The 24,371-nt window shown below is 36.0% G+C and overlaps 1 protein-coding gene across 1 annotated transcript in view; it reads left to right on the top strand.

Moving 5' to 3' along the window:
- BMS1 (BMS1, ribosome biogenesis factor) overlaps nucleotides 1-24,052 on the top strand; it is a 42,215-nt gene extending 18,163 nt beyond the window's left edge. The window contains exons 13-23 of the mRNA XM_011385327.2: nucleotides 190-271; nucleotides 11,159-11,232; nucleotides 12,056-12,226; nucleotides 14,842-15,030; nucleotides 15,128-15,308; nucleotides 15,508-15,566; nucleotides 16,331-16,453; nucleotides 20,088-20,235; nucleotides 20,574-20,749; nucleotides 22,794-22,955; nucleotides 23,494-24,052. Coding sequence (XP_011383629.1) covers nucleotides 190-271; nucleotides 11,159-11,232; nucleotides 12,056-12,226; nucleotides 14,842-15,030; nucleotides 15,128-15,308; nucleotides 15,508-15,566; nucleotides 16,331-16,453; nucleotides 20,088-20,235; nucleotides 20,574-20,749; nucleotides 22,794-22,955; nucleotides 23,494-23,724 — 1,596 coding nt within the window. The 3' untranslated portion in view covers nucleotides 23,725-24,052. The remainder of the gene's footprint in view (nucleotides 1-189; nucleotides 272-11,158; nucleotides 11,233-12,055; nucleotides 12,227-14,841; nucleotides 15,031-15,127; nucleotides 15,309-15,507; nucleotides 15,567-16,330; nucleotides 16,454-20,087; nucleotides 20,236-20,573; nucleotides 20,750-22,793; nucleotides 22,956-23,493) is intronic.
- Nucleotides 24,053-24,371: the final 319 nt, after the last annotated feature.

The raw sequence follows: 24,371 nt of genomic DNA, 5'->3' as shown, positions 1-24,371 counted from the left end.
GCCACAGTATGTCTAGAGTATCAAATAGTAAGATTAACTTTCTTAAAAATGCCGCTGTCTAAACTGCATTGCCTTAACACTAATAAACTTTGAAAATCAGTTGAATTAGTAAATATTTGTTTACTTATGAGGTCAGTGGACTAATAAGACTTTCTCACTGTCAATTAAATGCTGATTTTTCTGTGTAAGGTTATGAACAGTATCAGAGATTGCTTTGTGACTGGAAAGTGGGAAGAGGATAAAGATGCAGCCAAGATCTTAGCAGAAGATGGTGAGTAACATGCTGTATTTTTCAGAGAAGACTGCCTTTTCTATACTTTATTTTCTTTATATCTTTACTAGTCAAAACTAATAGTCAAGCATGAATTGCCTGACAAGAGTTATGGGTAAAGTTCTGGTTATTCCTTTCACGATGATCTTGTTTTCCCCCCTTGGTTAACTGACTTATTAGATATGAACCTTGAAGAAAAGTGGGAAGCTTTCCATAAATTCTATCATGTATTCGTTACAAATAGATATTTTGCATGTGAAAAATGTACTCAAATATCATTTATATTTTCCTTTCTAAAAAAATGATATAGTGTGCATTGTAAAACATTTGAAATAAAAAGTTAATATTATACTATAACTCCCACCATCTATAAAAAGAAACTTTTATTAAACTTATAGTCATTTAAAAATTTTATATACGTTCGTATATTATATATGCACATATATATATATCAACTTTGATTTATAATATTTTACATAAATTGTGTTAGTAAATTTTTTAAAAGATTTTCTGTTTATGATTCAAGCATTATAATTCAATTCATAGTTTTGTTATTTGACAGACAAACAATTTACTTTGTCCATATTATTAATAACTCTGCTTTGGACCACCTTGAAGTAACTCTTGGACCACATTTTTTATTTTTATAAGGTAGATTCATAAAAGAATTGTTGAGTCATTTTTATGGACCACAGTTACCAAGAGATTTTTCAGAAAGTCATTCTAATTCTGTGAGAAGTGTATCTTAGTACTTATTAATTTGTTACTGTCTTTCAATATTGAGTATTACCCATAAAATTTTTTTTTTCCAATTTGATAGATGAAAATAGTTTCTTATATTTGTAACTGGCTATTTTTTTTTTGATTATGTGTAAGTAAGAATAAGATGTGTTGACTGACATTTCTTTGGTGAATTCTTTGTGTCCTTTGCCCATTTTTCTAATGATATGTTAATGTATTTTTTAACGATTTGTAAAATCACTCTCTAAAGGATATTTATCCTTTGTTTCATATAGTTTTCTGCTTTTTACCATTTAAAGTTTTTAGTATTACATGAATCATACATTTTAAAATATTGCGTAGTTAGATCTGTCAATCTTTTTGGTGGGATTTCGTTACTTTTAATTTTTCCATAGACATTTCTTTTGCATTACTGCAAGAACTGAGGCATTTTTATGGGTTTCTATTACTAAAAAATCCATATAATTCAAACGACAATACTTCCAAATCTACAGTTTATTATGGAAAAAGGAAGTGATATAGCAGCATCAGTACAGGCTGCCACACAGCCCAGAGTCTGCAGAGGCCAGGTGCAGCTCTAGCCTTTCTCCTTCTGTAAGGACTATTAGCATGACACACTTTTATTAAAAATCAGGAAACCAGTGAGCCAAATAGTCTTGCCTGGGTTTTCACATGTTGCTTCTCTCAGAGGCATGCTCCTGCTACTACAGAGCCCTCTCAGGGTCTCACCTCCTCAATTCCATTATCAATAAACAGTGATGACAAACTCCTAGAGCAAACAACCCTAAAACTTCTTGAACCCATGGTTCTAAAGCAATGCGTTGACCAAGGGTGCTTGCCTGGAGGGAGTTTTTTTTAGCAAAAGAGCTCAGGCTAATTCCAGGCCCTCGAATGAACTCTCACAGTACAGTCACTGAGCACTTAAATTTTGTATGACTAGCCCTAGAATCATTTTTATACTTTGATTTTGTACATTTAACTTGATCCCATCTGGAACTTCTGTAAGAAACAACTTCATTTTATTTGCAGATCATCATTTTTTTATCACTGTTGGTTGGATAATGTTGGTTTATGATGCATTCCTATTGTGTGTGTGTGCATGCACATGCACGTGTAGATGTGTATGTATATCAACAGTCAGTTATAAGGTCATTTCTTCTGTGCTATTGGATGATTATTTTGATTATCATACTATTAGCATATTTTTTCTCTATTAAATATTTATTATACCTTTTGAAATCCAAGGCAACTCACCTCATTTATTATTTTCTTAATTTTCTTCACATTCACACCAGTTCTTTTAGATTAACTTCTATTTAATTTTTATATTTTTTCTTTAAATAAAAGTAACAGTAACACTTGCAGATTAGTCAAACACAAAAACTTTAAATATTGGAATATAGAAATTTGGGACTTAGTACTCCTGAGTCATCTTTCTTTACCACTCCTAGCTTGTGGGAGTGTAGTCACTGTTAAGAGTGTGATATAATTTTTTGTTCCCATAAAAATGCTATTTAATCTAACATGTTCTACAGCATGCTTGTTTTACTCGAATATATGTGACTTAAGACATCCTTAATCTATGGAATAAACTCATTCTTTTTTTTTTTAAATTTTTATCTTTTTTTCAATTATAGGTGACATACAATATTATATTTCAGGTTTACAGCACAGTGATTAGACATTTATTTAACTTATGAAGTGATCACCCTGATAAATCTAGTACCCATCTGACACCATACATTACAATACTACTCACCATATTCCCCATACTATACATCCCCATGACTATCTTGTCACTACCAATTTGTACCTCTTAATCCCCTCCCCCTTAACCCAACCCTTCATCCCCAATCTGACAACCACCAAAATGCTCTCTGTACATATGAGCTTGTTTCTGTTGTTTGTTTGTTTATCCTATTCTCTAGATTCCACATATGACATTTGTCTTTGTCTGACTACTCCACTCAGCAGATACCATCTAGGTCCATCAATGTTGTTGCAGGTGGCAAGATTTCATTCTTGCGTATGGCTTGCATATATATATATACATGTATATATATATACATATATATACATGTATATATCCATTTTATATATATATACATACCACCTTTTCTTTATTCATTCATTTCTTTATGGACATCCAGGATGCCTCCATATTTTGGCTACTGTCAGTAATGCTGCAATGAACATATGGGTTCACGTGTCCCTCAAAGTAGTGTTTTGTGTTTCTTCAGTTAAATAACCAGAAGTGAGATCATTGGGTCTTTCTTTGTCTCTTGTTATACCCTTTGTTTTAAAGTCTATTTTGTCTGGTATAAGTATTGACACCCCCAATTTTTGTTTGTTGACATTTTCATGCAACATCTTTCTTTATCCCTTTACTTTTAGTCTCTGTGCATCTTTCAATCCAAAGTGAGTCTCTTGTAGGCAGCATAGGTAATGGTCTTGTTTTCTTATCCACTGAGCCACCCTGTCTTTTGATTGTTGCTAGATATGTAGTGATTGCTATTTTATTATTCATATATTTTTTTTTTTCATTTTTTCTTCTTAAATTTGTCTAACATTTCCTGTAATACTGGCTTGATGGTGATGAACTCCTTTAGCTTTTTCTTGTCTGGGAAGCTCTTTATCTATTCTTCAGTTCTAAATGATAGCTTTGCTGGATTGTAAGTCCTGGATTTTCTTTACTATGAATATTTTGTACCAATCACTCTGGCCTACAAAGTTTCTGTTGAGAAATCAGCTGCCGGTCTTATAGGAGCTCCCTTGTAGATAACTAACTGCTTTTCTCTTGCTGCTTTTAAGATTCTCTTTGTCTTTAACCTTTGGCATTTTAATTATGCATGTGTCTTGGTGTGGGCCTCTTTGGGCTCATCTTGTTTGGGACTCTGCATTTCTTGGGCTTGTATGTCTGTTTCCTTAACCAAGTTAGGGAAATATTCAGTCATTTCTTCGAATGTGTTTAATTCCTTGCTCTCTTCTCTTTGCGGTACCCCTATGATACTAATGTTGGTACACTTGATGTTGTCCCAGAGGCCCCTTAAACTATCTCTTTTTATTTTTTTGGATTATTTTTTCTTGTTGCTGTTCTGATTAGGTGTTTTCTGCTGCCTTATCTTCTAAATTGCTGATTCGATCCTCCACTTCATCTAATCTACTATTAATTCCTCCTAAGGTGTTCTTCATTTCAGTTATTGTATTCTTCATTTCTAACTGGTTCTTTTTATGTTTTCTATCTCTATGTTAAAGTTCTCACTGAGTTCATTTACTCTTCCCCTAAGTTCATTCAGCATCCTTATAAGCAATGTTTTGAACTCTGCATCTGGTAGATTGCACGTCTCCATTTTGTTTAGTTCTTTTTCTGGAGCTCTGTTTTATGCCTTCACTTGGGATATGTTTTTTTTTTTTTTTTGTCTTCTCATTTGGCTTCCTTTCTGTGTTTGTTTCTATGTTTAGATAGTGCCGCTCTGTCTCCCAGTTTTAGTAACTTGGTCTTATATAGTAGGTGTGCTGTGGGGCCCAGTAGCCGTCTTCCTTGGTCACCCGAGCCGGGTACTCCATGTGTGTCCCTTGTATGGGTTGTGTGTGCCCTCCTGTTGTAGTTGAGCTTTGGTTGCTATTTGCACATCAGTGCGAGGGATTGACCCTTGGGCTTATTGTGTTATGACTGGCCATGACCAGTGGAGGAGCAAGACTCACTTTAGCAGGGCTCTGGTGCCTGCCCTGCCTGTCCTTTGGGTGTGTCATCCTCAGTCGTGACTTTAGGTGGTGCTCCGGCTCAGACTGAAGGCAGCCACCAGATATGCAGGCCAAGGCCCCCTGGGAGGGGCGCTGCCTCAAGCCAAGTTCAGCTGCAGCCTGTGCCCTGCCTGGGGTCACCTGGCATGAGCCACCAAGCAATCTGCAGATGACTGCCACCATGCTGGGCTTGGAAGTGCTTTAAGAGGCTAAGCTGCAAACTGTGGCCGGCTGCAACTAGTGCTGGGCTTGGGGCTGCTCAGCAAGGAATACAGGGCATTCCGAGGCCAGATGCTCCTTGTTTAGATATTGTGAACCTTTGAGAGATTTTAGGAGAGTCCACAGTATGAGCCAAGACAGGCTGTTTGTATGGAAAACCCACTGGAAGCAGCTTCAGTGGGCCCGCATGTTGGGAGGAGCAAGGTCTTGGAATCTTCAAGGTTGGATGACCAGTGTTACCTACATTGATGGAGACTGCTGAGATATGGCGCTTGCCTGGATCTGCAAGCCGGTCGGGGAATGGCTCAACAAAGGAATAATGGATACTGCCAGCACTTCTGTCTGAGAGAAAGCTGCCCCTCCAATCCTCACCCTGGAGTTAGACAACTTAGGACCTCCTATATGTCCCCGGCACGCCTCTGGCTGCTGCCCCAGAGCTGAAACTCAGAGCGAGTGAGTCCATCAATGAGCAAGTTCAGGCACGGGCCCCTTAATTGGAAAGTCTGTGACTCCCTCAGCCCTTTGACTCACTCTGCACAATCTCCACTGGTTTTCACAGCCAGTAGTTGTGAGGAATTCTCTTCACTTGCACTGGAACCCTGGGCTGGGGAGCTGGCATGGGGCCAGGACCCCTCACTCTTCTGGGAGGATCTCCGCAGCTGAGATACTTCTTCCAATTCTCAGCTGCCGCATGTGGGTATGGGACCAACTCGTTTCACATCTCTGCCCCACCTACCACTCTCCAGGTGGCCTCTTCTCTGTTTCCCTGTTGTAAGACTTCTGTTCATCTAGACTTCAGGCAACTCCCAATGATGGCTAGTCATAGACATAAAACATAGTCTAGATGTAATCTTTATATAGTTGTGAGGAGGGAAGCATAGCATTTACCTACTCCACTATCTTGACTGTAACCTCATTCTTTTTAATGACTGTATGTTGTGTTAATGTGCCTTCAAGTTTTTAACACTACCATTCAATTTTTTTTCAGTTTTTATTCTTAGAAATAAAATCACAGTGAACATCCTTAACAATTTATGGGAACATTTCTGTAGAGCATATACTTAGAAATGGAATTACTTTGTCAAAGAGTATATACATTTTAATTCTGAACTTAAGTTGCCCTAGATCAATGTCCTGACTTTCATATTCCTAATTAGTACGGTATATAAGCAAGCAGTTTTCTCTATATCTTGACCAAAACTGGATATTATCAGTTGTTTTTAGTTTTGATAATTCATAGGTCAGTAAATTAACTTTGAAAACTATTTTGGTAAATAATGAAGTATGGTTTTTTTTTAATAGTTTTACATTAAACTAAAAAATTAATTTGAGAATAATTGAAACTTTTGTATAGTATTTAGTTTTGTCCAGGAACACATTCTACTCCTATTTAAATCTTTTCTATCTCTAAAGTTTTTTTGCATTACCATATATTTCTTGTTTCTAAGCAATTTTATATTTTTGATTAAGTTTTAATGCATTTTTGTTATGTCTTGAGTTACTGTGTTTTTTCCTTATTAGATTTGTTGATGTGATGTTATTATACTAATAGACCTCCCGCCCAAATTTTGATTTGGATGTTGAACTGATAGCAGACAGCACAAGCACACATGGATCAAGAGGCTATGGACTCATATTTCCCTGGTGGCTAATGATGTCGAGCATTTTTTCATGTGCTTATTTGCCACCTGTATATATTCTTTGGTAAAATGTCTGTGGATATCTTTTGCCCTTTATCTAATCGGATAGGTTTTTATTTTTTTAACTGTCGAATATTGAGAGTTCTTTTATATTTTATTTCATTGTTGGATATGTGGCTTGCAGATATTTTTCTCCTATAGTTTCTATTTTTATTTTCTTAATAGGGCCTTTCACAGAGCAAAAATTTTTAATTTTAATGAGGCCCAATTTATAACTTTGTTTTAGGGATCATGTAGTTGATGTCATGTCTGAGAACTATTTTCTATTCCTAGATCCTAAAGATTTTCTCCTATGTTATTTTCTAAAAGTTTTATAACTTTTTTTGTTTATGTCTGTAATCAATTTAATTTTGCTTTTTTTGATAAGATGTGAGGTTTAGGTCAAGGTTTATATTTTTGCCTGTGGATGTATAATTCCTCCAGCACTTTTTGTTCCATTAATTACTTTTGCATCTTTGTCAAAGATTAGTTGAGCATCTTTGTGTGGGTATGTTTCTGGGTTCTTCCGTTTCATTCATTTATATGTCAGTCCCTCCACCAATACCAACTATCTTAGTTATTGTAGTTATACAGTAAACAATATTGGTTAGAGTGATTTCTCTCACTGTACTCTTCTTTTTTAAGATTGGTTTATCTATCCTAGGACCTGTAATATTGCATATGAATTTTAAAATAAGCTTATCTATGTCTACAAAAAATCTACTTGAATTTTGATGGGAGTCACATTAAACCTATAGATCAATTTTGGGAGAATCTTTACTATTTTGAGTATTCCGATCCAGGAACATGGTATATCTGTCCATTTATTTAAGTCTGATTTTTCAGCACATTAATGGAGAATATATTTTGATAAGTTTATGCTTATTTCGTTTTGATTGATTTTATTTTGATTGATTTTATTTCATTTTGATTGATTTTTGTCTCTTATTCTGAACTCACTTATTCAAGGAAGTTCGTTTTTTGGTTTGTTTTTTTTTTTGTAGATAGCTTGGGATTTTCTGCATAGGCAGTCATGTTATCTGCCAATAGGGGCAGTATTATCCTTTTCAGCCTGTCTTTGATTTCTATATACTTTTTATTTTTATTTTTCCTTATTGTAATGGCTAGGACTAGCATTAAGAGTGGAAATCCTGCCTTATTCTCAGTGTTTTTCACTGTATGATGTTAGTTTGGTTTTTCTGTGGATGCTCCTTCTGGGCTCTGTTCCTCTTTATTGCTACTATACTAAGAGGTGTTTTCGGTTTTTGTTTGTTTGTTTTAATCATGAGTGAGTGTTGAATTTTGTCAAATGCTTTTCAGTGTCAATTGATAGGATCATGTGAATTTTATTCTTTACACTTTGATATAGTGGATTACATTGATTAATTTTTGAATGTTGAACTGCCTCGCTCATCTGGAATAAATCCCACTTGGTCATGGCATATAATGCTTTTTATATGCTGTCGAATTTCATTTGGTAGTATTTTGTTGAAGAATTTTATGTCTAAGTGCATGAGAAATACTGGTCTGTAATGTTGTTAGTTTTGTTTGTATTGTCTTTACTGTTTTTAGTATCAGTGTAATACTGGTCTCATAAAATGAGTTGGAAAGTGTTCCAAATTTTTCTGTTTTCTGGAAGAAATTGTATAGAATTGGGATGAATTCTTAAATGTTTGATATAATTCTCCAGTGAAACTATCAGGTCCTGGAGATCTTTTGGGGAGCTTATAATTACAAATTTTATTTCTTTATTGGTTATAAGACTCTAAGTTGTCTATTCCATCTTGCCTGAATTTCGGTAGCTTGTGGTTTTCACAGAATTTCAAGGCCTATTGGAGAAGTAAAAGTTCCATTAAGTGCCTTCTCCAAGAGGCCAGCTTTGGTATTCTGAGTATAATGTTCATAGTATTCCCTTAATATCCTTTTAATGGCTGCAAAATCTATTTTGATAATACTTGGTTTCAATCTTGATATTTGTGATTTGTGCCTTCTCTCTTTTTATCTTTGTCATTAAGGTTTATTAATTTTGTTGATTTTTTTCAAATAAACATTTTTTGTTTTGTTGATTTTTCTGTTTTCCAGTTTTCAATTTCATTGACTTCTGCATTTTATTATTTCTGTTCTTTGCTTGTCTTAGATTATTTTGCACTTTTAAATTTTCTTAGATTATTGGTTTGACATCTATCTCATTTCTAATGTGAGCATTTAGTGCTGTAAATTGCCCTGTCAGCACTATTTAGCTGTACTCCACAACTTTTCATATTAGTTGTATTTTCATTTTCATTTAGTTCTATGCATTTTTATATTCCTGAGACTTATCTTTGACCTACGCATTATTTAGAAGTGTGTTGTTTAATTACCAAATGTTTAGAAATTTTTCTGTTGTCTTTGTTATTGATTTCCAGTTTAATTACATTATGTACTAAGAACATATGCTTATGATTTTAAGCCATTTAGATTTGTTGCGATTTGCTTTATTACCCAGAATGTGCCCCATCTTTGTAGATGTGCTATGGGTACTTTAAAAATTGTGTATTCTGCTGTTGTTAGGTAGAGTGTTCTATATGTGTCAAGTTCTTATGGATTGGCTGTGTAATTCAAATCTTTAGTATCTTCACTGATCTTCTATCTAGTTTTTATTGGTTGATGAGAGGAAGATGTTGAAGTTGCCAAGTATAATTATAGATTTATCTATTCTTTCAGCTCTATCAATTTTTGCTTCATATGTTCGAGGCTCTGTTTGGTATATACACATTTAGGATTGTTAATGTCTTCTTGGTGGATTGATCCATTTGTAATTGTAAATTATAGTCACCTATTTACCCCATTGGTGAGGGAGAGATTCCAGCACTATGGTTATGGGTATGGCTGAACAGCCAATACCTGACACTAGGCAGATGATATCAACAGCAGTTTATTAGTCATGTACACTCACAGCCTGAAGGAAGATGACACTGCATGCCATGCAGGGATTATATTTGGGAAGCAGGCTTTTTAGTTAAAAGAGCATGAGATGACTGTTGGTTCCATTGGGAAAATGTGATTAGCTTTTTTGAATAAAATCATAGTCTGGCAGAGAGGTGAAATGAAACCTGTTAGGTTGAGGACTGGGTGAGTACAATTGGCCCAAATGATAAAAAACACTGGTATGGTAGGGATCCTTTTTCATAGGATGAGAGCATGTCTGGCAGGCCTACTCACAGCTAGGCCATTGGTACCTTGTGAGGCTCAAAGCTGTCAGGACAGTACATGAAATTATAAGTCTTATAGTTCAATGAAGCCCCTCTCTGGCCCTGATAATTTTCTTTGCTCTGAAATTACTTGATATTTATATAGTACTTCTGCTTTTTTTAAAGATGAATTTGCATGGTATATCTTTCTCTGTCCTTAATCTACTTAGGTCGTTAAATTTGGAGTGAGGTTCTTATAAACAGCATATAGTAGGGTTATGTGTTTTAATCCTCTCTGCCAATCTGTCTCTTGATTGGTGTATTTATGCCATTTACATTTAAGATACTTATTGATGTGTAAGTCTGGTATTTTATTATGTTAGCATCTTAATGGTACTGAGTCTTCCTTCTAAACACATGGTAATCTTTATTCAGTAAGTAATATTAATAATACCATCTTCATTGGGTTATATTGAGAAATGTAGTTAAGGTATGTAAAGTACTTAGAGCATTCTCTGGTATGTAAAGCACTTAAAAGTGTTAGCTAATATTATTCCATGTATCCTTTGGTAGCATATTAAATCTTTAATAAATTTTAAAATAAAGATCCAGCGCATTTCTTATTCCTAAGTATGTTATCCTTTTTTGTTTTTATTACAGTGTAGTCTTCCCATCTTTTATATATCCTTTGACTCTTTGGTTCTTTCTTGCATGAAAATGTTTTAATACCCTTCTAAAGTTGCCTCCCAAAGGAGTTTTAACTTGTCTACTTCTATTAAGGATAAAACCCATGACTTAACTTAGAGCTCCAAAAAAATGAATGAATAAATGAGCTCGTCATGTGTGCTCAGCACTGTTTTAGGTACTACACCTACTCTAAATGATGTATTTTATATAATATAAGATTTTCCCTAGGTATGTCACATGATTGTGTTGTGTTGATCTTACTGTTGAGACTCGTTTTTACAGTCACTCTTTGAACTGTTGGTTTTAAGGTCTCACCTGCAGGGCCATGTATGCCACCTTTGTGTGCATCTCAGAGGCAATGCAGTGTCTGTTACCTATACTGGAAAAATAGCTCTTGGTTTTGTGGTATGTTGAAGTAAAGTATGGAAATGTGGATTGTGTTTGTTTACTTAACAGGCGATGAAATAGAATTTAACAAGAAAAAGAAACCTGTGTAAGTGCAGGATTCTTCTGGGGTGCGTAGCAATGGGAATAGTAAAAACAAAATTTGGGACGTAGAATGCACTGTCCACCTGGTGTTGGGTGGTACTAAAGTGTCATATGCAGACCCTATTCACAGAGGAATCATTCGGATGTTCTTTTCCTAGAGGAGCTCTATGGTGACTTTGAAGACCTGGAAACAGGTAACATGCACAAGGGAAAATCAGACCCGGATACTCAGGTATGACTTTACCATGGCTTACCATTAGCCACTGGTCCTTGATCTGTGTTCAGTATATTCTGAGAGAAGCCTGTTTTGAGAAATTCAAATCTTGTTATCTGTGTAGATTAGAGACTGGATGAATTCCTTCCTAAAAGTATGGAGGGTGGTAATGGATCAAAAGTCGTTGCTTTATTTGTTATTTTTGATTCTTTTGGGTAATACCTATTGCCTCTTCTTGTCATTGAATTACGATTCTTCAGTCATTGAAAGTTTTAGCTCCTGAGTCACTGTCTTCCTTTTCACCATTCCTTTTGCCACATTCTCTTCTTAAATTTAAGTGCCATTTGGAAAAACTAATTCCCTGTTCTCCCTAAGATTTCTTTAGAACAATATCTGGGAGCATCTAGGTTGGGGACACTTGCTGTTATTTTTATTCACATTTGGCATTCCTAGACAGATTAAGGAATGGCAGTTAATTATAATGCAGATGTCTGTCTGTCTTTTAAAAAAAAATTATTTATTTATTTAAATTAATTTCAAGTGTACAGTACATTGGTTAGACATCTATAATGTTCATAAAACGATGACCCCAATTGCTCCCTCCTTCCCCTGGCCCTCCACTTAGCCATCATATTGATACTAATTACAATCCTTCTTCGATGCTCTAAATGTCTCTTGTAGCAATACATGGTATTTCGAGCTGAAGGCTGTGTTTTGTTTTGTTTTCCTGATGCTCATACTTAAGATTCTTGCAGCTCAGTAGAACTTTTAAAATCTCCTTTAAGTTTAAAGAAAAGATCTCCACAAACTTTTACAAAATTTTCTCTTCTGGAAATTTAAGATTGAAGATATAGAGGAAGAAGTTAAGGAAGAAATTGACCCAGAGGAAAGTGCCAAGAAAAAGCATTTGGATAAGAAGAGAAAATTGAAGGAGATGTTTGATGCAGAATACGATGAAGGAGAAAGCTCATACTTCGATGATCTTAAAGAAGAAATGCAGAAACAAGCGCAGGTAAGAAAACTCAGATCCTATCAGCCTCATTTCAAGGCTATAATCTAGTGTTGTGAATACTTAATGTTTTTTAGATATCTGCTCCCTGACCTGCTTCTGTGCCTCTCATTTAGACCCCTAGGTCGAGATGGAGATGTATGTGTTTATTCATCTACTAATTTCTTTGGTCAGAAATTCACTAGAAAGATATTAGTGCTTATTTTTTACCAAGCATTAAGTGCTGAGGAAATAAATGGCTGAGACACTGCTGCCACTTCTGAGGATATTACAGGGTAGTGATTTGAGATAGAGTGTTTATTTAAATGCCAGCATTGCCTTAGCATTATAATTACTGCTCCGTGGAACCATAAGTCATTTGAATGAGTAGGTGATTCTTGATCTGTGTGGCTTATGCACACACTGTTGCTCTCCAGGAAAGGTTTTTTAAAATTCGCCTTGATCAGAATTCAGGGAATATTTTGAGTTAAGATCAGATCTGGAGAAAAGAGGAGCATGTGGAATGCTAAAAGAAAGATAGTCTAGCCCTTTTGCCTGGGGATACTGAGCAGGCTGATGCACTCACTCTGAAAGACGAAGATATGTACGCAGTTGATGGTGAGTGTTTGAGTTGTTCTTTGACAAGTGGGGCACCAGAAATCTCTATAAGCTGGAACATACCTTAATATGCCTTATGCAGTGAAGTATATGATTTGTAAAATGCAGTCACAAGGCTTTGCTCAATCTAGGCCTTCATCTAGTCAAAGAAGCATCTCCTGGTTAGTCATTAACATAGTTGTTCCAAATCTGTACTGACCTTTGACAGAGTGACCAAGGAATGTCACTTGGTCTTTGTTTCAGGCATGTACAATTTAAAATCACTTAGAACCTTGTGCACCATTGTAAAAGACTGGCTTTTTTTTTTTTTTACTCTGAGTGAAATGGAAGCCCATTTGAACAGAGGAGAGACATGTACTATCTAATTACTTATAAGAGGGTTGCTCTGGCAAGAGTTAAGTAAGATTAAAGTAGCTCATACCAGGGTTTGGGGAAGTGTGTGGCAGGGAAGATGTGTGGCTATGGAGGTGAGTCAAATTCCGAGTGTACTTTATTTGAAGGGCAGATCAATAGGATTTCCTGGTGGATTGAATGCGGGGCATGTGAGAGAGAAAATAAGATGACTTATTGAAGGAATTGAGTTGTCATAAGTAAGATACAAAAGCTTCTAGTTGGTATAGGTTTGTCTGGGAAGATGAAGTTTGGCTCTGTTAGGTTTGAGTTATCTTTCAGACAAGTGGAAGTGTCAAGTAGCCAGTGAGGAGTTCTGTAGAGAGGTTGGGGCCAAGTACTTAGTTGTATGGTTCTCAACATCTAGATGCTACTTAATGCCATGAGATGGATAGGATAACTGGGGAGTGAGTATAGAGACAGGAGAGGAGAGAACCAGGATGACTCTGGGTATGTCATTGTAAGAGACTGGGCAGAGAAGAATAAGCAGCAATGGAGATTAAGCAGTGCTCAGGAGACAGAAGAAATCTGAGAATATGAGGTATGCTGAAAGCCGCTATAGAAGGAAGTGATAAATTTTTTTAAATCTCACCGATATGTTAACTACAGTTAAAACACATTTGACCATTGGATTAGGAAGTGTCTCTAGCAAGCATTTTTATGGAGTGTGGGTTAAAGTGTGATTTTAAGGAATTTAAAAGAATGGGAGCAGAAGAACTAAAGACTGAAGCTGTAGAAAACTTCTGTGGCATTTTCTTTAGAGACAAACAGAGAAATGGAGGACAAGTTGGAGGAAGTGGAGTCAAAAGAAGGTTTTAAGATGAGAGAAATAACAGCAAAATATGTTGGAATAAAGTCCAAGAGTGCATATCTATTGTGCAAATGAAGTTTGACCTTAAATAGACACATTGATAAATAATCTATAACAGCTACCCAGTAGAACTTTCTGTGATAAGGGAAATATATATCTGTGCTGTACTGTATTGTAGCTGCTAGCCACATGTTGATACTGATCACTTGAAATGTGGCTAATGTGATTAAGGAACTGAATTTTTAATTTCAATTTAATTTCAGTTAAATTTCAATTAAATTTTAAATTTAATTTTAATTCATTTCAATTCAAAAAGCCATGTATGGCTACTATATTGAACAATGTAGAACTATAATAAAAGACTGGATATGGGCCTAAGCCCTAGTAAAGAGATTGGCTATGGAAGTTCTTTCAGATTGCTTAGTTTTTGAATGAATTAGGAAATAGTCAACAGCTAAGAGTGACAGTGAGGAGGTGGATATTAGGTGTTTGAAGAAAGGAGAAAAACTGAAATAATTGTTTGGAGAATAAGAAAAGAAAGTATAGACTGGAGAAGCTGAGAGTGTTTGCTGACCAACATTAAGGGCTCCTTTCAGAGTTGTTCACATTTGCTATACCTTGGAACAACAGAGAAAATAATTGTTGGGACATATACTGAACAAACTGTGAAGATAAAATGTCTATTATTTTTAGTTAGGGTAAGGCCTAAATAATTCTCTGCATGGTTCCTTTATTTAGAAATTGCTCATTTTTTAAATATTAACTTTAGAAAACAGCATTGTAGGGTTTTTATTGTTTTTTCGTCCCCTCTCATATCTAGCTTAACCGGGCAGAATTCGAAGATCAAGATGATGAAGCCAGAGTTCAATATGAGGGTTTTCGACCTGGGATGTATGTCCGAATTGAGATAGAGAATGTTCCCTGTGAATTCGTGCTTAACTTTGATCCTCATTACCCAATTATTTTGGGTGGTTTGGGCAATAGTGAGGGCAATGTTGGATATGTACAGGTAGGTACTCTTTGCTACATTCTTAAAATTGAAGGGTTTTTTTTTTTTTTTAACATACTTTCACCAATAATCTTACTGAGATTTCCTCTTCCCTCAGATGCGTTTGAAGAAACATCGTTGGTATAAGAAAATCCTCAAGTCCCGAGATCCAATCATTTTTTCTGTAGGATGGAGGAGGTTTCAGACCACCCCACTCTATTATATTGAAGACCACAATGGAAGACAGAGGCTTTTAAAATATACCCCACAGCACATGCATTGTGGAGCAACCTTCTGGGGTAAAATGTGATTAGAATAATTTGCTTTTAGGTTAATTTAAACCTTTTAGGCCTTATCATTATAGTTTTGCTTTTTTCCTTTCATGAAATCCCAATTCATAAGATTTTTCTCTTTTTTCTGGATTGGAGTATATATATTTAAAACAGATTCCATATTTTGTGGTTCACTATATATATATTTTTTTCTGTTTTATTTAAGGTCCTATCACTCCACAAGGAACTGGCTTCTTGGCAGTGCAGTCTGTCAGTGGCATAATAGTAAGTATCTTGGATGTTTTATTTTACAGATTGTGTTTGAGAAATATATCTTGAATATGGAGTATGTACATGAACCTTTAAGTTGAAAATTTGTAAGGTGTAAAGTAAATTTTCTGCTTTTAATTTTCCTACATCTTTTTAAGTAGATTGTGAGAGTGTGGAAGAGGGAGATAGAAGAAGAATTGTAATAGTACTGGTGACATTTAATATTTCTATGTGCTTTTTGGACTTATTTTTCTAAAAATATTTAGGTAGTGCTCACCATGTGCTATCAACTATAGCAGGTTCTGAGGCTATATTGATTACCAGGTAGATGTAAGAATATGCCCTGTAATATTAGTTTAGCAAAGTGTGTTCACAGTCTTCATCTGATCAGTCAGAGCACGTATTATTGGCCCCATTTAACAGAAAAGTAAATAGAATAATAAGCAGATGGAGTCCACCCTGGAGGTACAAAATTTAATTTCTTAAACATTGACCAAATTTTCATATTTCTTTTTATTCCAAATAGGTCATCGTTGTGAAATTATGTTGCTATGAAACCACCTCAGGAAAATATAGAAGATATTATTATTAGTTTGGCTTACATGTATTATAGTTTCAGATTGCTTTTGTTAAAATTCTGTTTTGCATGGTCAGTCTTTTTTGTTCTTAGCTGATTGTAAGTGAAATGTACATTGGTAATTTATTACATCACAGAGAATTGTAATTTTTCTCTAGTGATTACTGTGCATTAATTCAAATTTTGGGGGTTTCCTTTTTAGCCTGATTTCCGGATTGCTGCCACAGGAGTTGTCCTTGATCTAGATAAATCCATAAAAATTGTGAAGAAATTAAAGTTAACTGGTTTTCCGTATAAAATTTTCAAGAATACTTCATTCATTAAGGTCTGTATATCTTTATATTCACATATTTATAAATATATATTGTTAAACAAGGAATGAAATATTTCTAAAATACAGGTCTGATATTTTCAGAGAAATATTTGAAATCTTTTATGAACTTGGTCTTTGATATTTTTAGTTTACTTCTTTTTTTCATAATATTTTTTATTTTTCAATTATAGTTGGCATACAATATTAGTTTCGAGTGGACAACATAGTGATTAGACATCTGTATAACTCACAAGGCGATCACCCCAATAAATATAGCACCCCTCTGACACCATACATAGTTATTACAACACTATTGACTACATTCTTTATGTTGTACTTTATATTTCCGTGACTGTTTTGTAACTACCAATTCGTACTTCTTATCCCTTCCCCCTGTTTTGTAACTACCAATTTGTACTTCTTATCCCTTCCCCCTTTTACACCGATCCCCCTAAAACCCCCCTGCCATCTGGTAACCCTCAAAATGTTCTCTGTATCTATGAGTTTGTTTCTGGGTTTTGTGTGTGTGCATTTATTTTGTTCTTTAGATTCCACATGTACGTGAAATCATATGTCATTTATCTTTCTCTGTCTGACTTACCTCATTCAGCACAATACCCTCTAGGTCCATCGTGAAATATCTTTTTCCATCCTTTTACTTTCCATCTGTGTGTGTCTTTCAACCTGAAGTGAATCTCTTATAGGCAACTTACATAAAGGTCTTGTTTTTTCATCCATTCAGCCACCCTATCTTTTGATTGGAGCACTTAATTCTTTTTCATTTGAAGTACTTGTTGATAGATATGTAGTTCTTGCCTATCTTTATTCATATTTTTGATACATACTTTTTTTCTTCTTCTTAAAGAAGTACCCTCTAACATTTCCTGTAATACGGACTTGGTGGTGATGAACTCCTTTAGCTTTTTCTTGTCTGGAAAACTCTTCATCTGTCCTTCGATTCTAGATGATAGCTTAGCTGGATAATCTTGGTTGTAGGCCCTGGATTTTCATCATTTTGAGTATTTTGTGCCAAGCCCTCTGGGCTACAAAGTTTCTGTTGAGAAATCAGCTGACAGTCTTATGGGTGCTCCCTTTTAGGTAACTAATTGCTTTTCTCTTGCTGCTTTTAAGATTCTCTCTTTGTCTTTAACCTTTGATGTTTTAAGTATGCGTGTGTCTTGGTGTGAACTTCTTTGGGTTTATCTTGTTTGGGACTCTCTGAACTTCCTAGGATTGTAAGTCTATTTCCTTCATCAGGTTAAGGGAAGTTTTCTGTCATTTCTTCAAATAAGTTTTCAATTCCTTGCTCGCTCTCCTACTTGTACTCCGATTATGCGAATGTTGTTAAACTTGATGTTGTCCCAGAGACCCCTTAAACTATCTTCATTTTTTCGGATTCTTTTTTCTTGTTGTTCTGATTGGGTATCTTCCGCTACCCCATCCTTGATCCTCCACTTCATCTACTCTGCTGATTTCCTCTAATGTATTCTTCATCTCAGATACTGTATTCTTCATTTCTGACTGGTTCCCTATTATGTTTTCCATTTTCATTTTTATGTTTTTTATTTCTTTGTTAAAGTTCTCACTGAGTTCATCTACTCTTCCTCTAAATTGATTGAGCATTTTTATAACCCATGTTTTGAACTCTGCATCTGGTAGATTGCTTGCCTCCATTTTGTTAAGTTCTTTTTCTGGAGCTTTGTACTCTCCTTTCATGTGGGACATGTTTCTTTTCTCCCCATTTTGGCTGCCTCCCTCTGTTTCTGTGTATTAGTTAGGGCTCCTAAGTCTCTTGATCTTTGTAGAGTGACTTTATCTAATATGTGTCCTGTGGGGCTCAGTGGCACAGTCTTGGGAGGTCTAGCTGCAGGCCAAGTTCAGCCACAGCCTGTGTGCCTCTGGGACCACCTATTAGGAGTCACCAAGCAATCCACAAATGGCTGCCACCTGTGCTGGGCACATAGGTGGCTCAGGAAGCCAAGCCAGAAACTGAAGTTGGCTGCCGCTTATGCTAGGCTTGAGGCTTCTCAGCAAGAAGTACAGAGCGCACCAAGGCCAGATGCTGCTTCTTTGGGTTTTGTGAGTCTTTGAGAGATTTTAGGAAGGTCTGCAGCAAAAACCAAGACAGGCCATTTGTATGGAATAAACCACTGGAAGCAGCTTTGGTGGGCCCAACAAGTTGAGAGAGGCGGACTCTCAGGCAGTCACCTGGGCAGAGCGACCTGTGTTATCCAGTTTGATGGCAACTCAGCTATGGCAGCACCTGTGTCCGCAGGCTAGGAGCAGGGAGGGCTCAACAAAGGAACATTAGATACGGATAGCACTTTCTTTCTGGGAGAAAGCCACACCTTCAGCCCTTGCCCTGAAGGCCGACAGCTCGGTGTCTTCCCATATGTCCCTGGTGCTCCTTGAGCAGCTGCCTCAGTGCTAGAGCTCAGAGTAAGAGAGTCTGTCAGTTAGTCCATGCATAGGCCCTTTAAGAGGAACATCTGCAACTTATGCAGCCCTCATCATTCAGCCATAATCTCTGCTGGTTTTCACAACCAGAGATTGTGGAGACTTCTCTTCCTGGCATGGGAACCCCATGTTGGGGAGCCCAGAGTGGGGCCAGGACTCCTCACTCCTCAGGTTGGAGAGGGGGCTCTGCAGCCAAGATAACCCTCCCAATTCTCAGTTGCCAAATACCGTTGTGGGACTGGACTATTTTATATCTCCACCCATCCTACTGGTTTAAGGTGACCTGTTATTTTTGTCCCTAGGTGTAGGGCCTCTGTCTAGCCAGACCTTATGTCACTGCGTGTGCTGGCTGCTCTAGTTCCGTTATAATTTTGGTGTCTAGTTTATTTCTTTATATTGGTCCCTGTGTTACTTAAATATGCTCAGAAATCTTAAAGTGAAGTAAAATAGAAATATATAGTAATTGAGGCTATTACTTATTACTTCCATGGGATACTATCAGAGAGCTAATATTGAAATATGTAATCTTATTCACTAGGTTTTGTTTCCTACCTTTTTGGTTTATGTTAAGAAAGGGGGGAAATCATAGGTTTATCAAACAGATCAGTAGAAAAACAGATCAGTAGACAAAGCAGTTCTCAAAATACTTGTTGGTGAGGGTGCAGAGACATGGACACATGCGATATAACGTAGGAGGGTGGTTTGAGTGACATTTATTGAAAATTTCATTGGTGGAGGTGTTTTCATTAACACGGAGTGAAGATTATCATGCAGCGTTCTAATGTAGCATTTATCTAGCTTTTTTATTTTCTGAGTGTGTGCACCAAAGTTATAGGATATGAGCTTTAGTCCTGTCCTGTGAGATGACAAGAAAGGCTGTTTAGGCTAATTTGGTCTAATAAATATCATTTGGGTATTCTCTTCTACAAAGATATCAGTGATGAGCATGCTAATGAGCCCACAATAGAGTTTGATTAATGTTATTTTAGGAAGAATAAAATATAGTTATATTCTTTTTGACTTAGCAATTCTACTTTTTTTTTGGCTGGGGCAGGAGATGAGAATACATCTTGATTACCACTTTTATCATCAATGAGTTGTTTTAAAACCAAGCATATATTTGTCAACTAAGAGGTAAAGTATCTGATTTTGTGTGTATGTATTTATATATATGTTTGTGTATGTGTAGGGAATGTTTAATTCTGCCTTAGAAGTGGCCAAATTTGAAGGTGCTGTGATTAGAACTGTCAGTGGAATAAGGGGACAGATCAAGAAAGCACTCCGGACCCCAGAAGGAGCTTTCCGGGCCAGCTTTGAGGATAAGTTGCTGATGAGTGGTAAATATGCTTTGTGGTGTGTTCTTAACAGTATGTTACTATTCACTATTGATTTCTAGCTAGTGTGGATTAGAGGTTGTAGTTTAGGTCATCAGTAAGTTGGAGTCAGCTCCAGGTTCCCTGGTTGAAGCATCTTGCATAGTGTACCAAGTTATGCAGTATCTGAGGCCATATGGTTCACACCCAGTAAAAGTTTTGTGAGTAGTCCACTTAGTGAAATCTGTCTTCACTAAGTGAACACAACCAGCTAAAGAAATTTGGGGCGAATGTTTTTTTGTTTGACAGATGGATATGAATCTTCTTTTGAAAAGGTTAAAGTAAATTTCCTCTCTTTCCAGATATTGTCTTCATGAGAACTTGGTATCCAGTCTCCATTCCAGCCTTCTATAATCCAGTAACATCTTTGTTGAAACCAGTTGGTGAGAAAGACACATGGTCAGGAATGAGGACAACTGGTCAACTCCGGCTTGCCCATGGTGTCAGACTAAAGCCCAACAAGGATTCCCTCTATAAGGTACAGTCACATATGCACTCTGTAGATGGGTCATCCAAATGCTTTGTATGTAATGTTTTCTGTAATTTGAATTTTCAAGTAGAAATCTAATGTTAAATTCAAATGAACATGTTGTATATTCATAGAATATTTTGGAAGGAACACAGGAAAGGGGTAAGAGTAGTTTACTGTGGTTTGGAAAGGAGACAAACTTTTCATTGTATATTCTTTCGAACTGTCCTTTTTCACTATATACACATACTACGTTTAAAAACAATGCTAATTTTTATTGGAGCAATGGGAGTTTTGAGAAAAGTTTTAATAAACTTTTTAATTGAAGTGTTAACATACATGCATGCAGAGAAGTATAAAAATCAGAAATGTACAGCTCAGTAAATTTTAACACACCCAAATTGCCATCACATGTATGAAGTGATAGAATTACTAGGACAAGAGAAGCCCCCCTTGTGACCTCTTCCCGTCACTACCCCACCTCTACATCAGAAAGAGCCACTATCCTGACTCTTGATATGTAAATTAATTCTGCCTATTTTTGAGTTTCATAAAATATAGCATTTATTTTGCCTGGCTTTCATTCAGTATTATGAGATCCATCCATGTTCTTGTATATAGTAGACATTCATTTGTTGTTATTATTGAGTAGAATTCTGTTATATGACAGTGTCAATTTATCTATTGATAGATTTTAATTCCAATATTTGGCCATTATAAGTACTGCCCTGAACACATATATGCAACTTGTTTGGTGTGCATGAGCACACATTTCTGTTTCATAAATTCCCAAAGATGGGATTGCCAGATTATAAGGTGAGCAGGGTATGTGCTTAACTTCAATATATGATGCCTATAGTATTCTGAAGTCATACCAGGTTAGACTTCACTAACAGGTTATCAGTTTTGATTGTTCCATATCCTTGCCAGTAGTTGGCCTTATCAGTATTTTTTTTAATTTTAAAAAGTTCTCAGTGTCAGTCTGGATTCTCATTTTCATTTAGATTTTGGTCTTTAAGAACTTTCATTCTTTGTTTCACAGGTTAGCAATGCATTTGAGAAGATTTGTTTTAATGCAGGGTATTTGTTTTGTAGTAAGATGGTACTTCAGGATATCAGTCTGCCATTCTGCTTGAGACAGAAGTTTCCAAGGCATTGCTTTTTCTATAAAATAATTGATGAAAAATTTTGAATCGTGTTACTTGAATTTCTGTTAAAACTCATTTCAGGACATGGTACCACTTGTTCAGTCTGTGGTGCTTACTCTTTTTTTACAAGTGTTTTCTCTGCTTGCTTTCATTCTGAAGCATTTTAGGTTCCTAAAACAGAATGCTAAATTTATTGTAAATGATGTCTTTAATAATAAATTTAAGGACATGGCAGAAGTATTCTTTATATAGTTGACATCGACCTCAGGAAAGGCCTTAGAGGTAGTTAAGAATTTGGTCATCTCAATTTAAGTGTAGAATTTAGATTACCTTAATAATTGAATGTAGAGAGTGCTTTGCCTTCATCAGTTGTTTAAATCTCATTTTTCTCAGTTGGCCTTTTATTAGAAATAGAATAAAATTTATCTTCTCAATGAGAATCCAGAATGAGGATACTTTGGCTACTGATTAGATAGAGGAAGAGCTATGTCCTTAAATCCAGAGAGGTTGGTGGTCAAGATGAACAGCTAGATTATTCTTGTTAGGTTAGAAAGACCACCTCAAGACCCCAAAGATAAAGCCTGAATTTTCCGTTAAAAGAAACTTTGGATCAAGTCATCTGCTCTGTTGAAACTCCCATAGTCCATACTGTAGAAATGGGCACAGTTGAATTCCTGAACAAATTGTAAATACATTATGTATGTTTCTGTTTTGCCTTAGAGCTGTGATGTCTATAGAGACATTCCATGTTTGATGGATGATTGAATCCTTATTTCTGATGGTCAGCAGATTCTGGTGTTTCTGATCTTGTGGAAAAAGTCAATCCATTGAGAAGATTTTATGTAAGTTCTAAATGCACTTAGATCATAATTTAAATATGTCAATCTTTGTTTTATTTTTTTCAGTCAATCATGAGGCAAAAGAAACATTTTAATTCACTGCACATTCCAAAAACGTTGCAGAAGGCCCTGCCCTTTAAGAACAAGCCCAAGACCCAAGCAAAGGCAGGCAAGATGCCAAAGGACAGGCTGAGACCAGCCGTCATACGGGAGCCTCATGAAAGGAAGGTACTTGTCAATGACAGCTTCCTGCACATTACATTTAGATGTAAAAATAATGCTTTCTGTAGTTCACTTGGCATTTCTACTGCATTCTCATTTTTCATCAGGAAAGGATAAGGTCCATACTTATTCAAGGTACTAGAACTGGAAATTAGAGGAAAGACCAGCGACTGTTTTCTTTCTTTTGTTTAGTCATACTCTGCATCATTCATTTTAATGGGGAGTATAGGCAAATAGCTAGCGAATCATTCTGTCTTAATTAGTTGTACATAGTATCCAGGAGTGATTAACAAAAGTAGTTTTGTAGTGAAGGCCATTATTTAAGTATTTTGCTAAGTAAATAGGCTCCTCCTTATATCTTCATGCAAATTATGATTTCCTAATTCAGGATAAGTTTTCTCTAGGTTAATATTCATTTGGATCATGAATTGATTCTAGTTTTGATAGACTCAGCTGAGGTGTTTAGGCTTCCTGAAACTTAAAAGGAAAGCATGCTATAACTATAAGAGTATTTTGATGCTCATGAGGGTTTTATCCTCATCAGATCCTTGCACTGCTGGATGCTCTGAGTACAGTGCACTGTCAGAAGTTGAAGAAGGCCAGGGAGCAACGGCATCTGCACAATAAAGAGCACTTCAAAGTGAAACAGAAGGAAGAAGAAGAGAAACTAAAGCGACAGAAGGACCTCAGGAAGAAGCTTTTCCGAATTCAGGGTCAGAAGGAAAGAAGAAATCGGAAGTCCAGCCTGAAGGGGCCTGAGGAGCAATTGAAGTGAGCTCTAGAAAGGTAGACTGTCATTTGGATCTGCAGAGATGGGATCCAAATGACAGTCTACCTTCAAATAGTATTGTACTTGTAAATGACAAGTAAGAGGGTTGGAGCCCAGGAAAGATCTCTTTGCTGGATATATTGTCCAGACTGTGCCTTTGAGAAGAGAAATGAAAATCTGCTGATTGGACATGTGTTTATTCTCAGCATCTAGGTTATGTCAAGATTTAAAGCGATATAATTTATGGTTTTGTAGATTCCTTCACATTCTTCTTAACCTATCTCAGTTTAATATTTTTATGCTTCAAAATGTCATTAAAATATTTTTCTGTTAATTTTGGCTTAGTAGTCTTCATTAGGGATGAATGCTTAATGATTGTGGATAATAACTTATTCTACTACCTTGATGATGTCTTCCAGAAGGACAAAAAAAATATTAACTTGAAACCTCAACTTTAAAATAAACTTTTAGAGAAGGGTATATGGTACAGTGTACAGCCACATGTTGTGCAATAATACAGTACAATAATACAGCCTTACTAGAGATCTATTAAGTTGGACTTAAAGAGACTTGCAAAAATGTAAAACAGTGCTACTTTCTTACAAAGTGTTTTTGCTTTGGAAAACATTTTTCATAAGAATATACTATTTATG

The sequence above is a fragment of the Pteropus vampyrus genome, unplaced genomic scaffold, assembly GCF_000151845.1.
Source record: "Pteropus vampyrus isolate Shadow unplaced genomic scaffold, Pvam_2.0 Scaffold681, whole genome shotgun sequence".
Lineage (NCBI taxonomy): Eukaryota > Metazoa > Chordata > Mammalia > Chiroptera > Pteropodidae > Pteropus > Pteropus vampyrus.
This window is presented reverse-complemented; position numbering and strand designations above follow the sequence as displayed.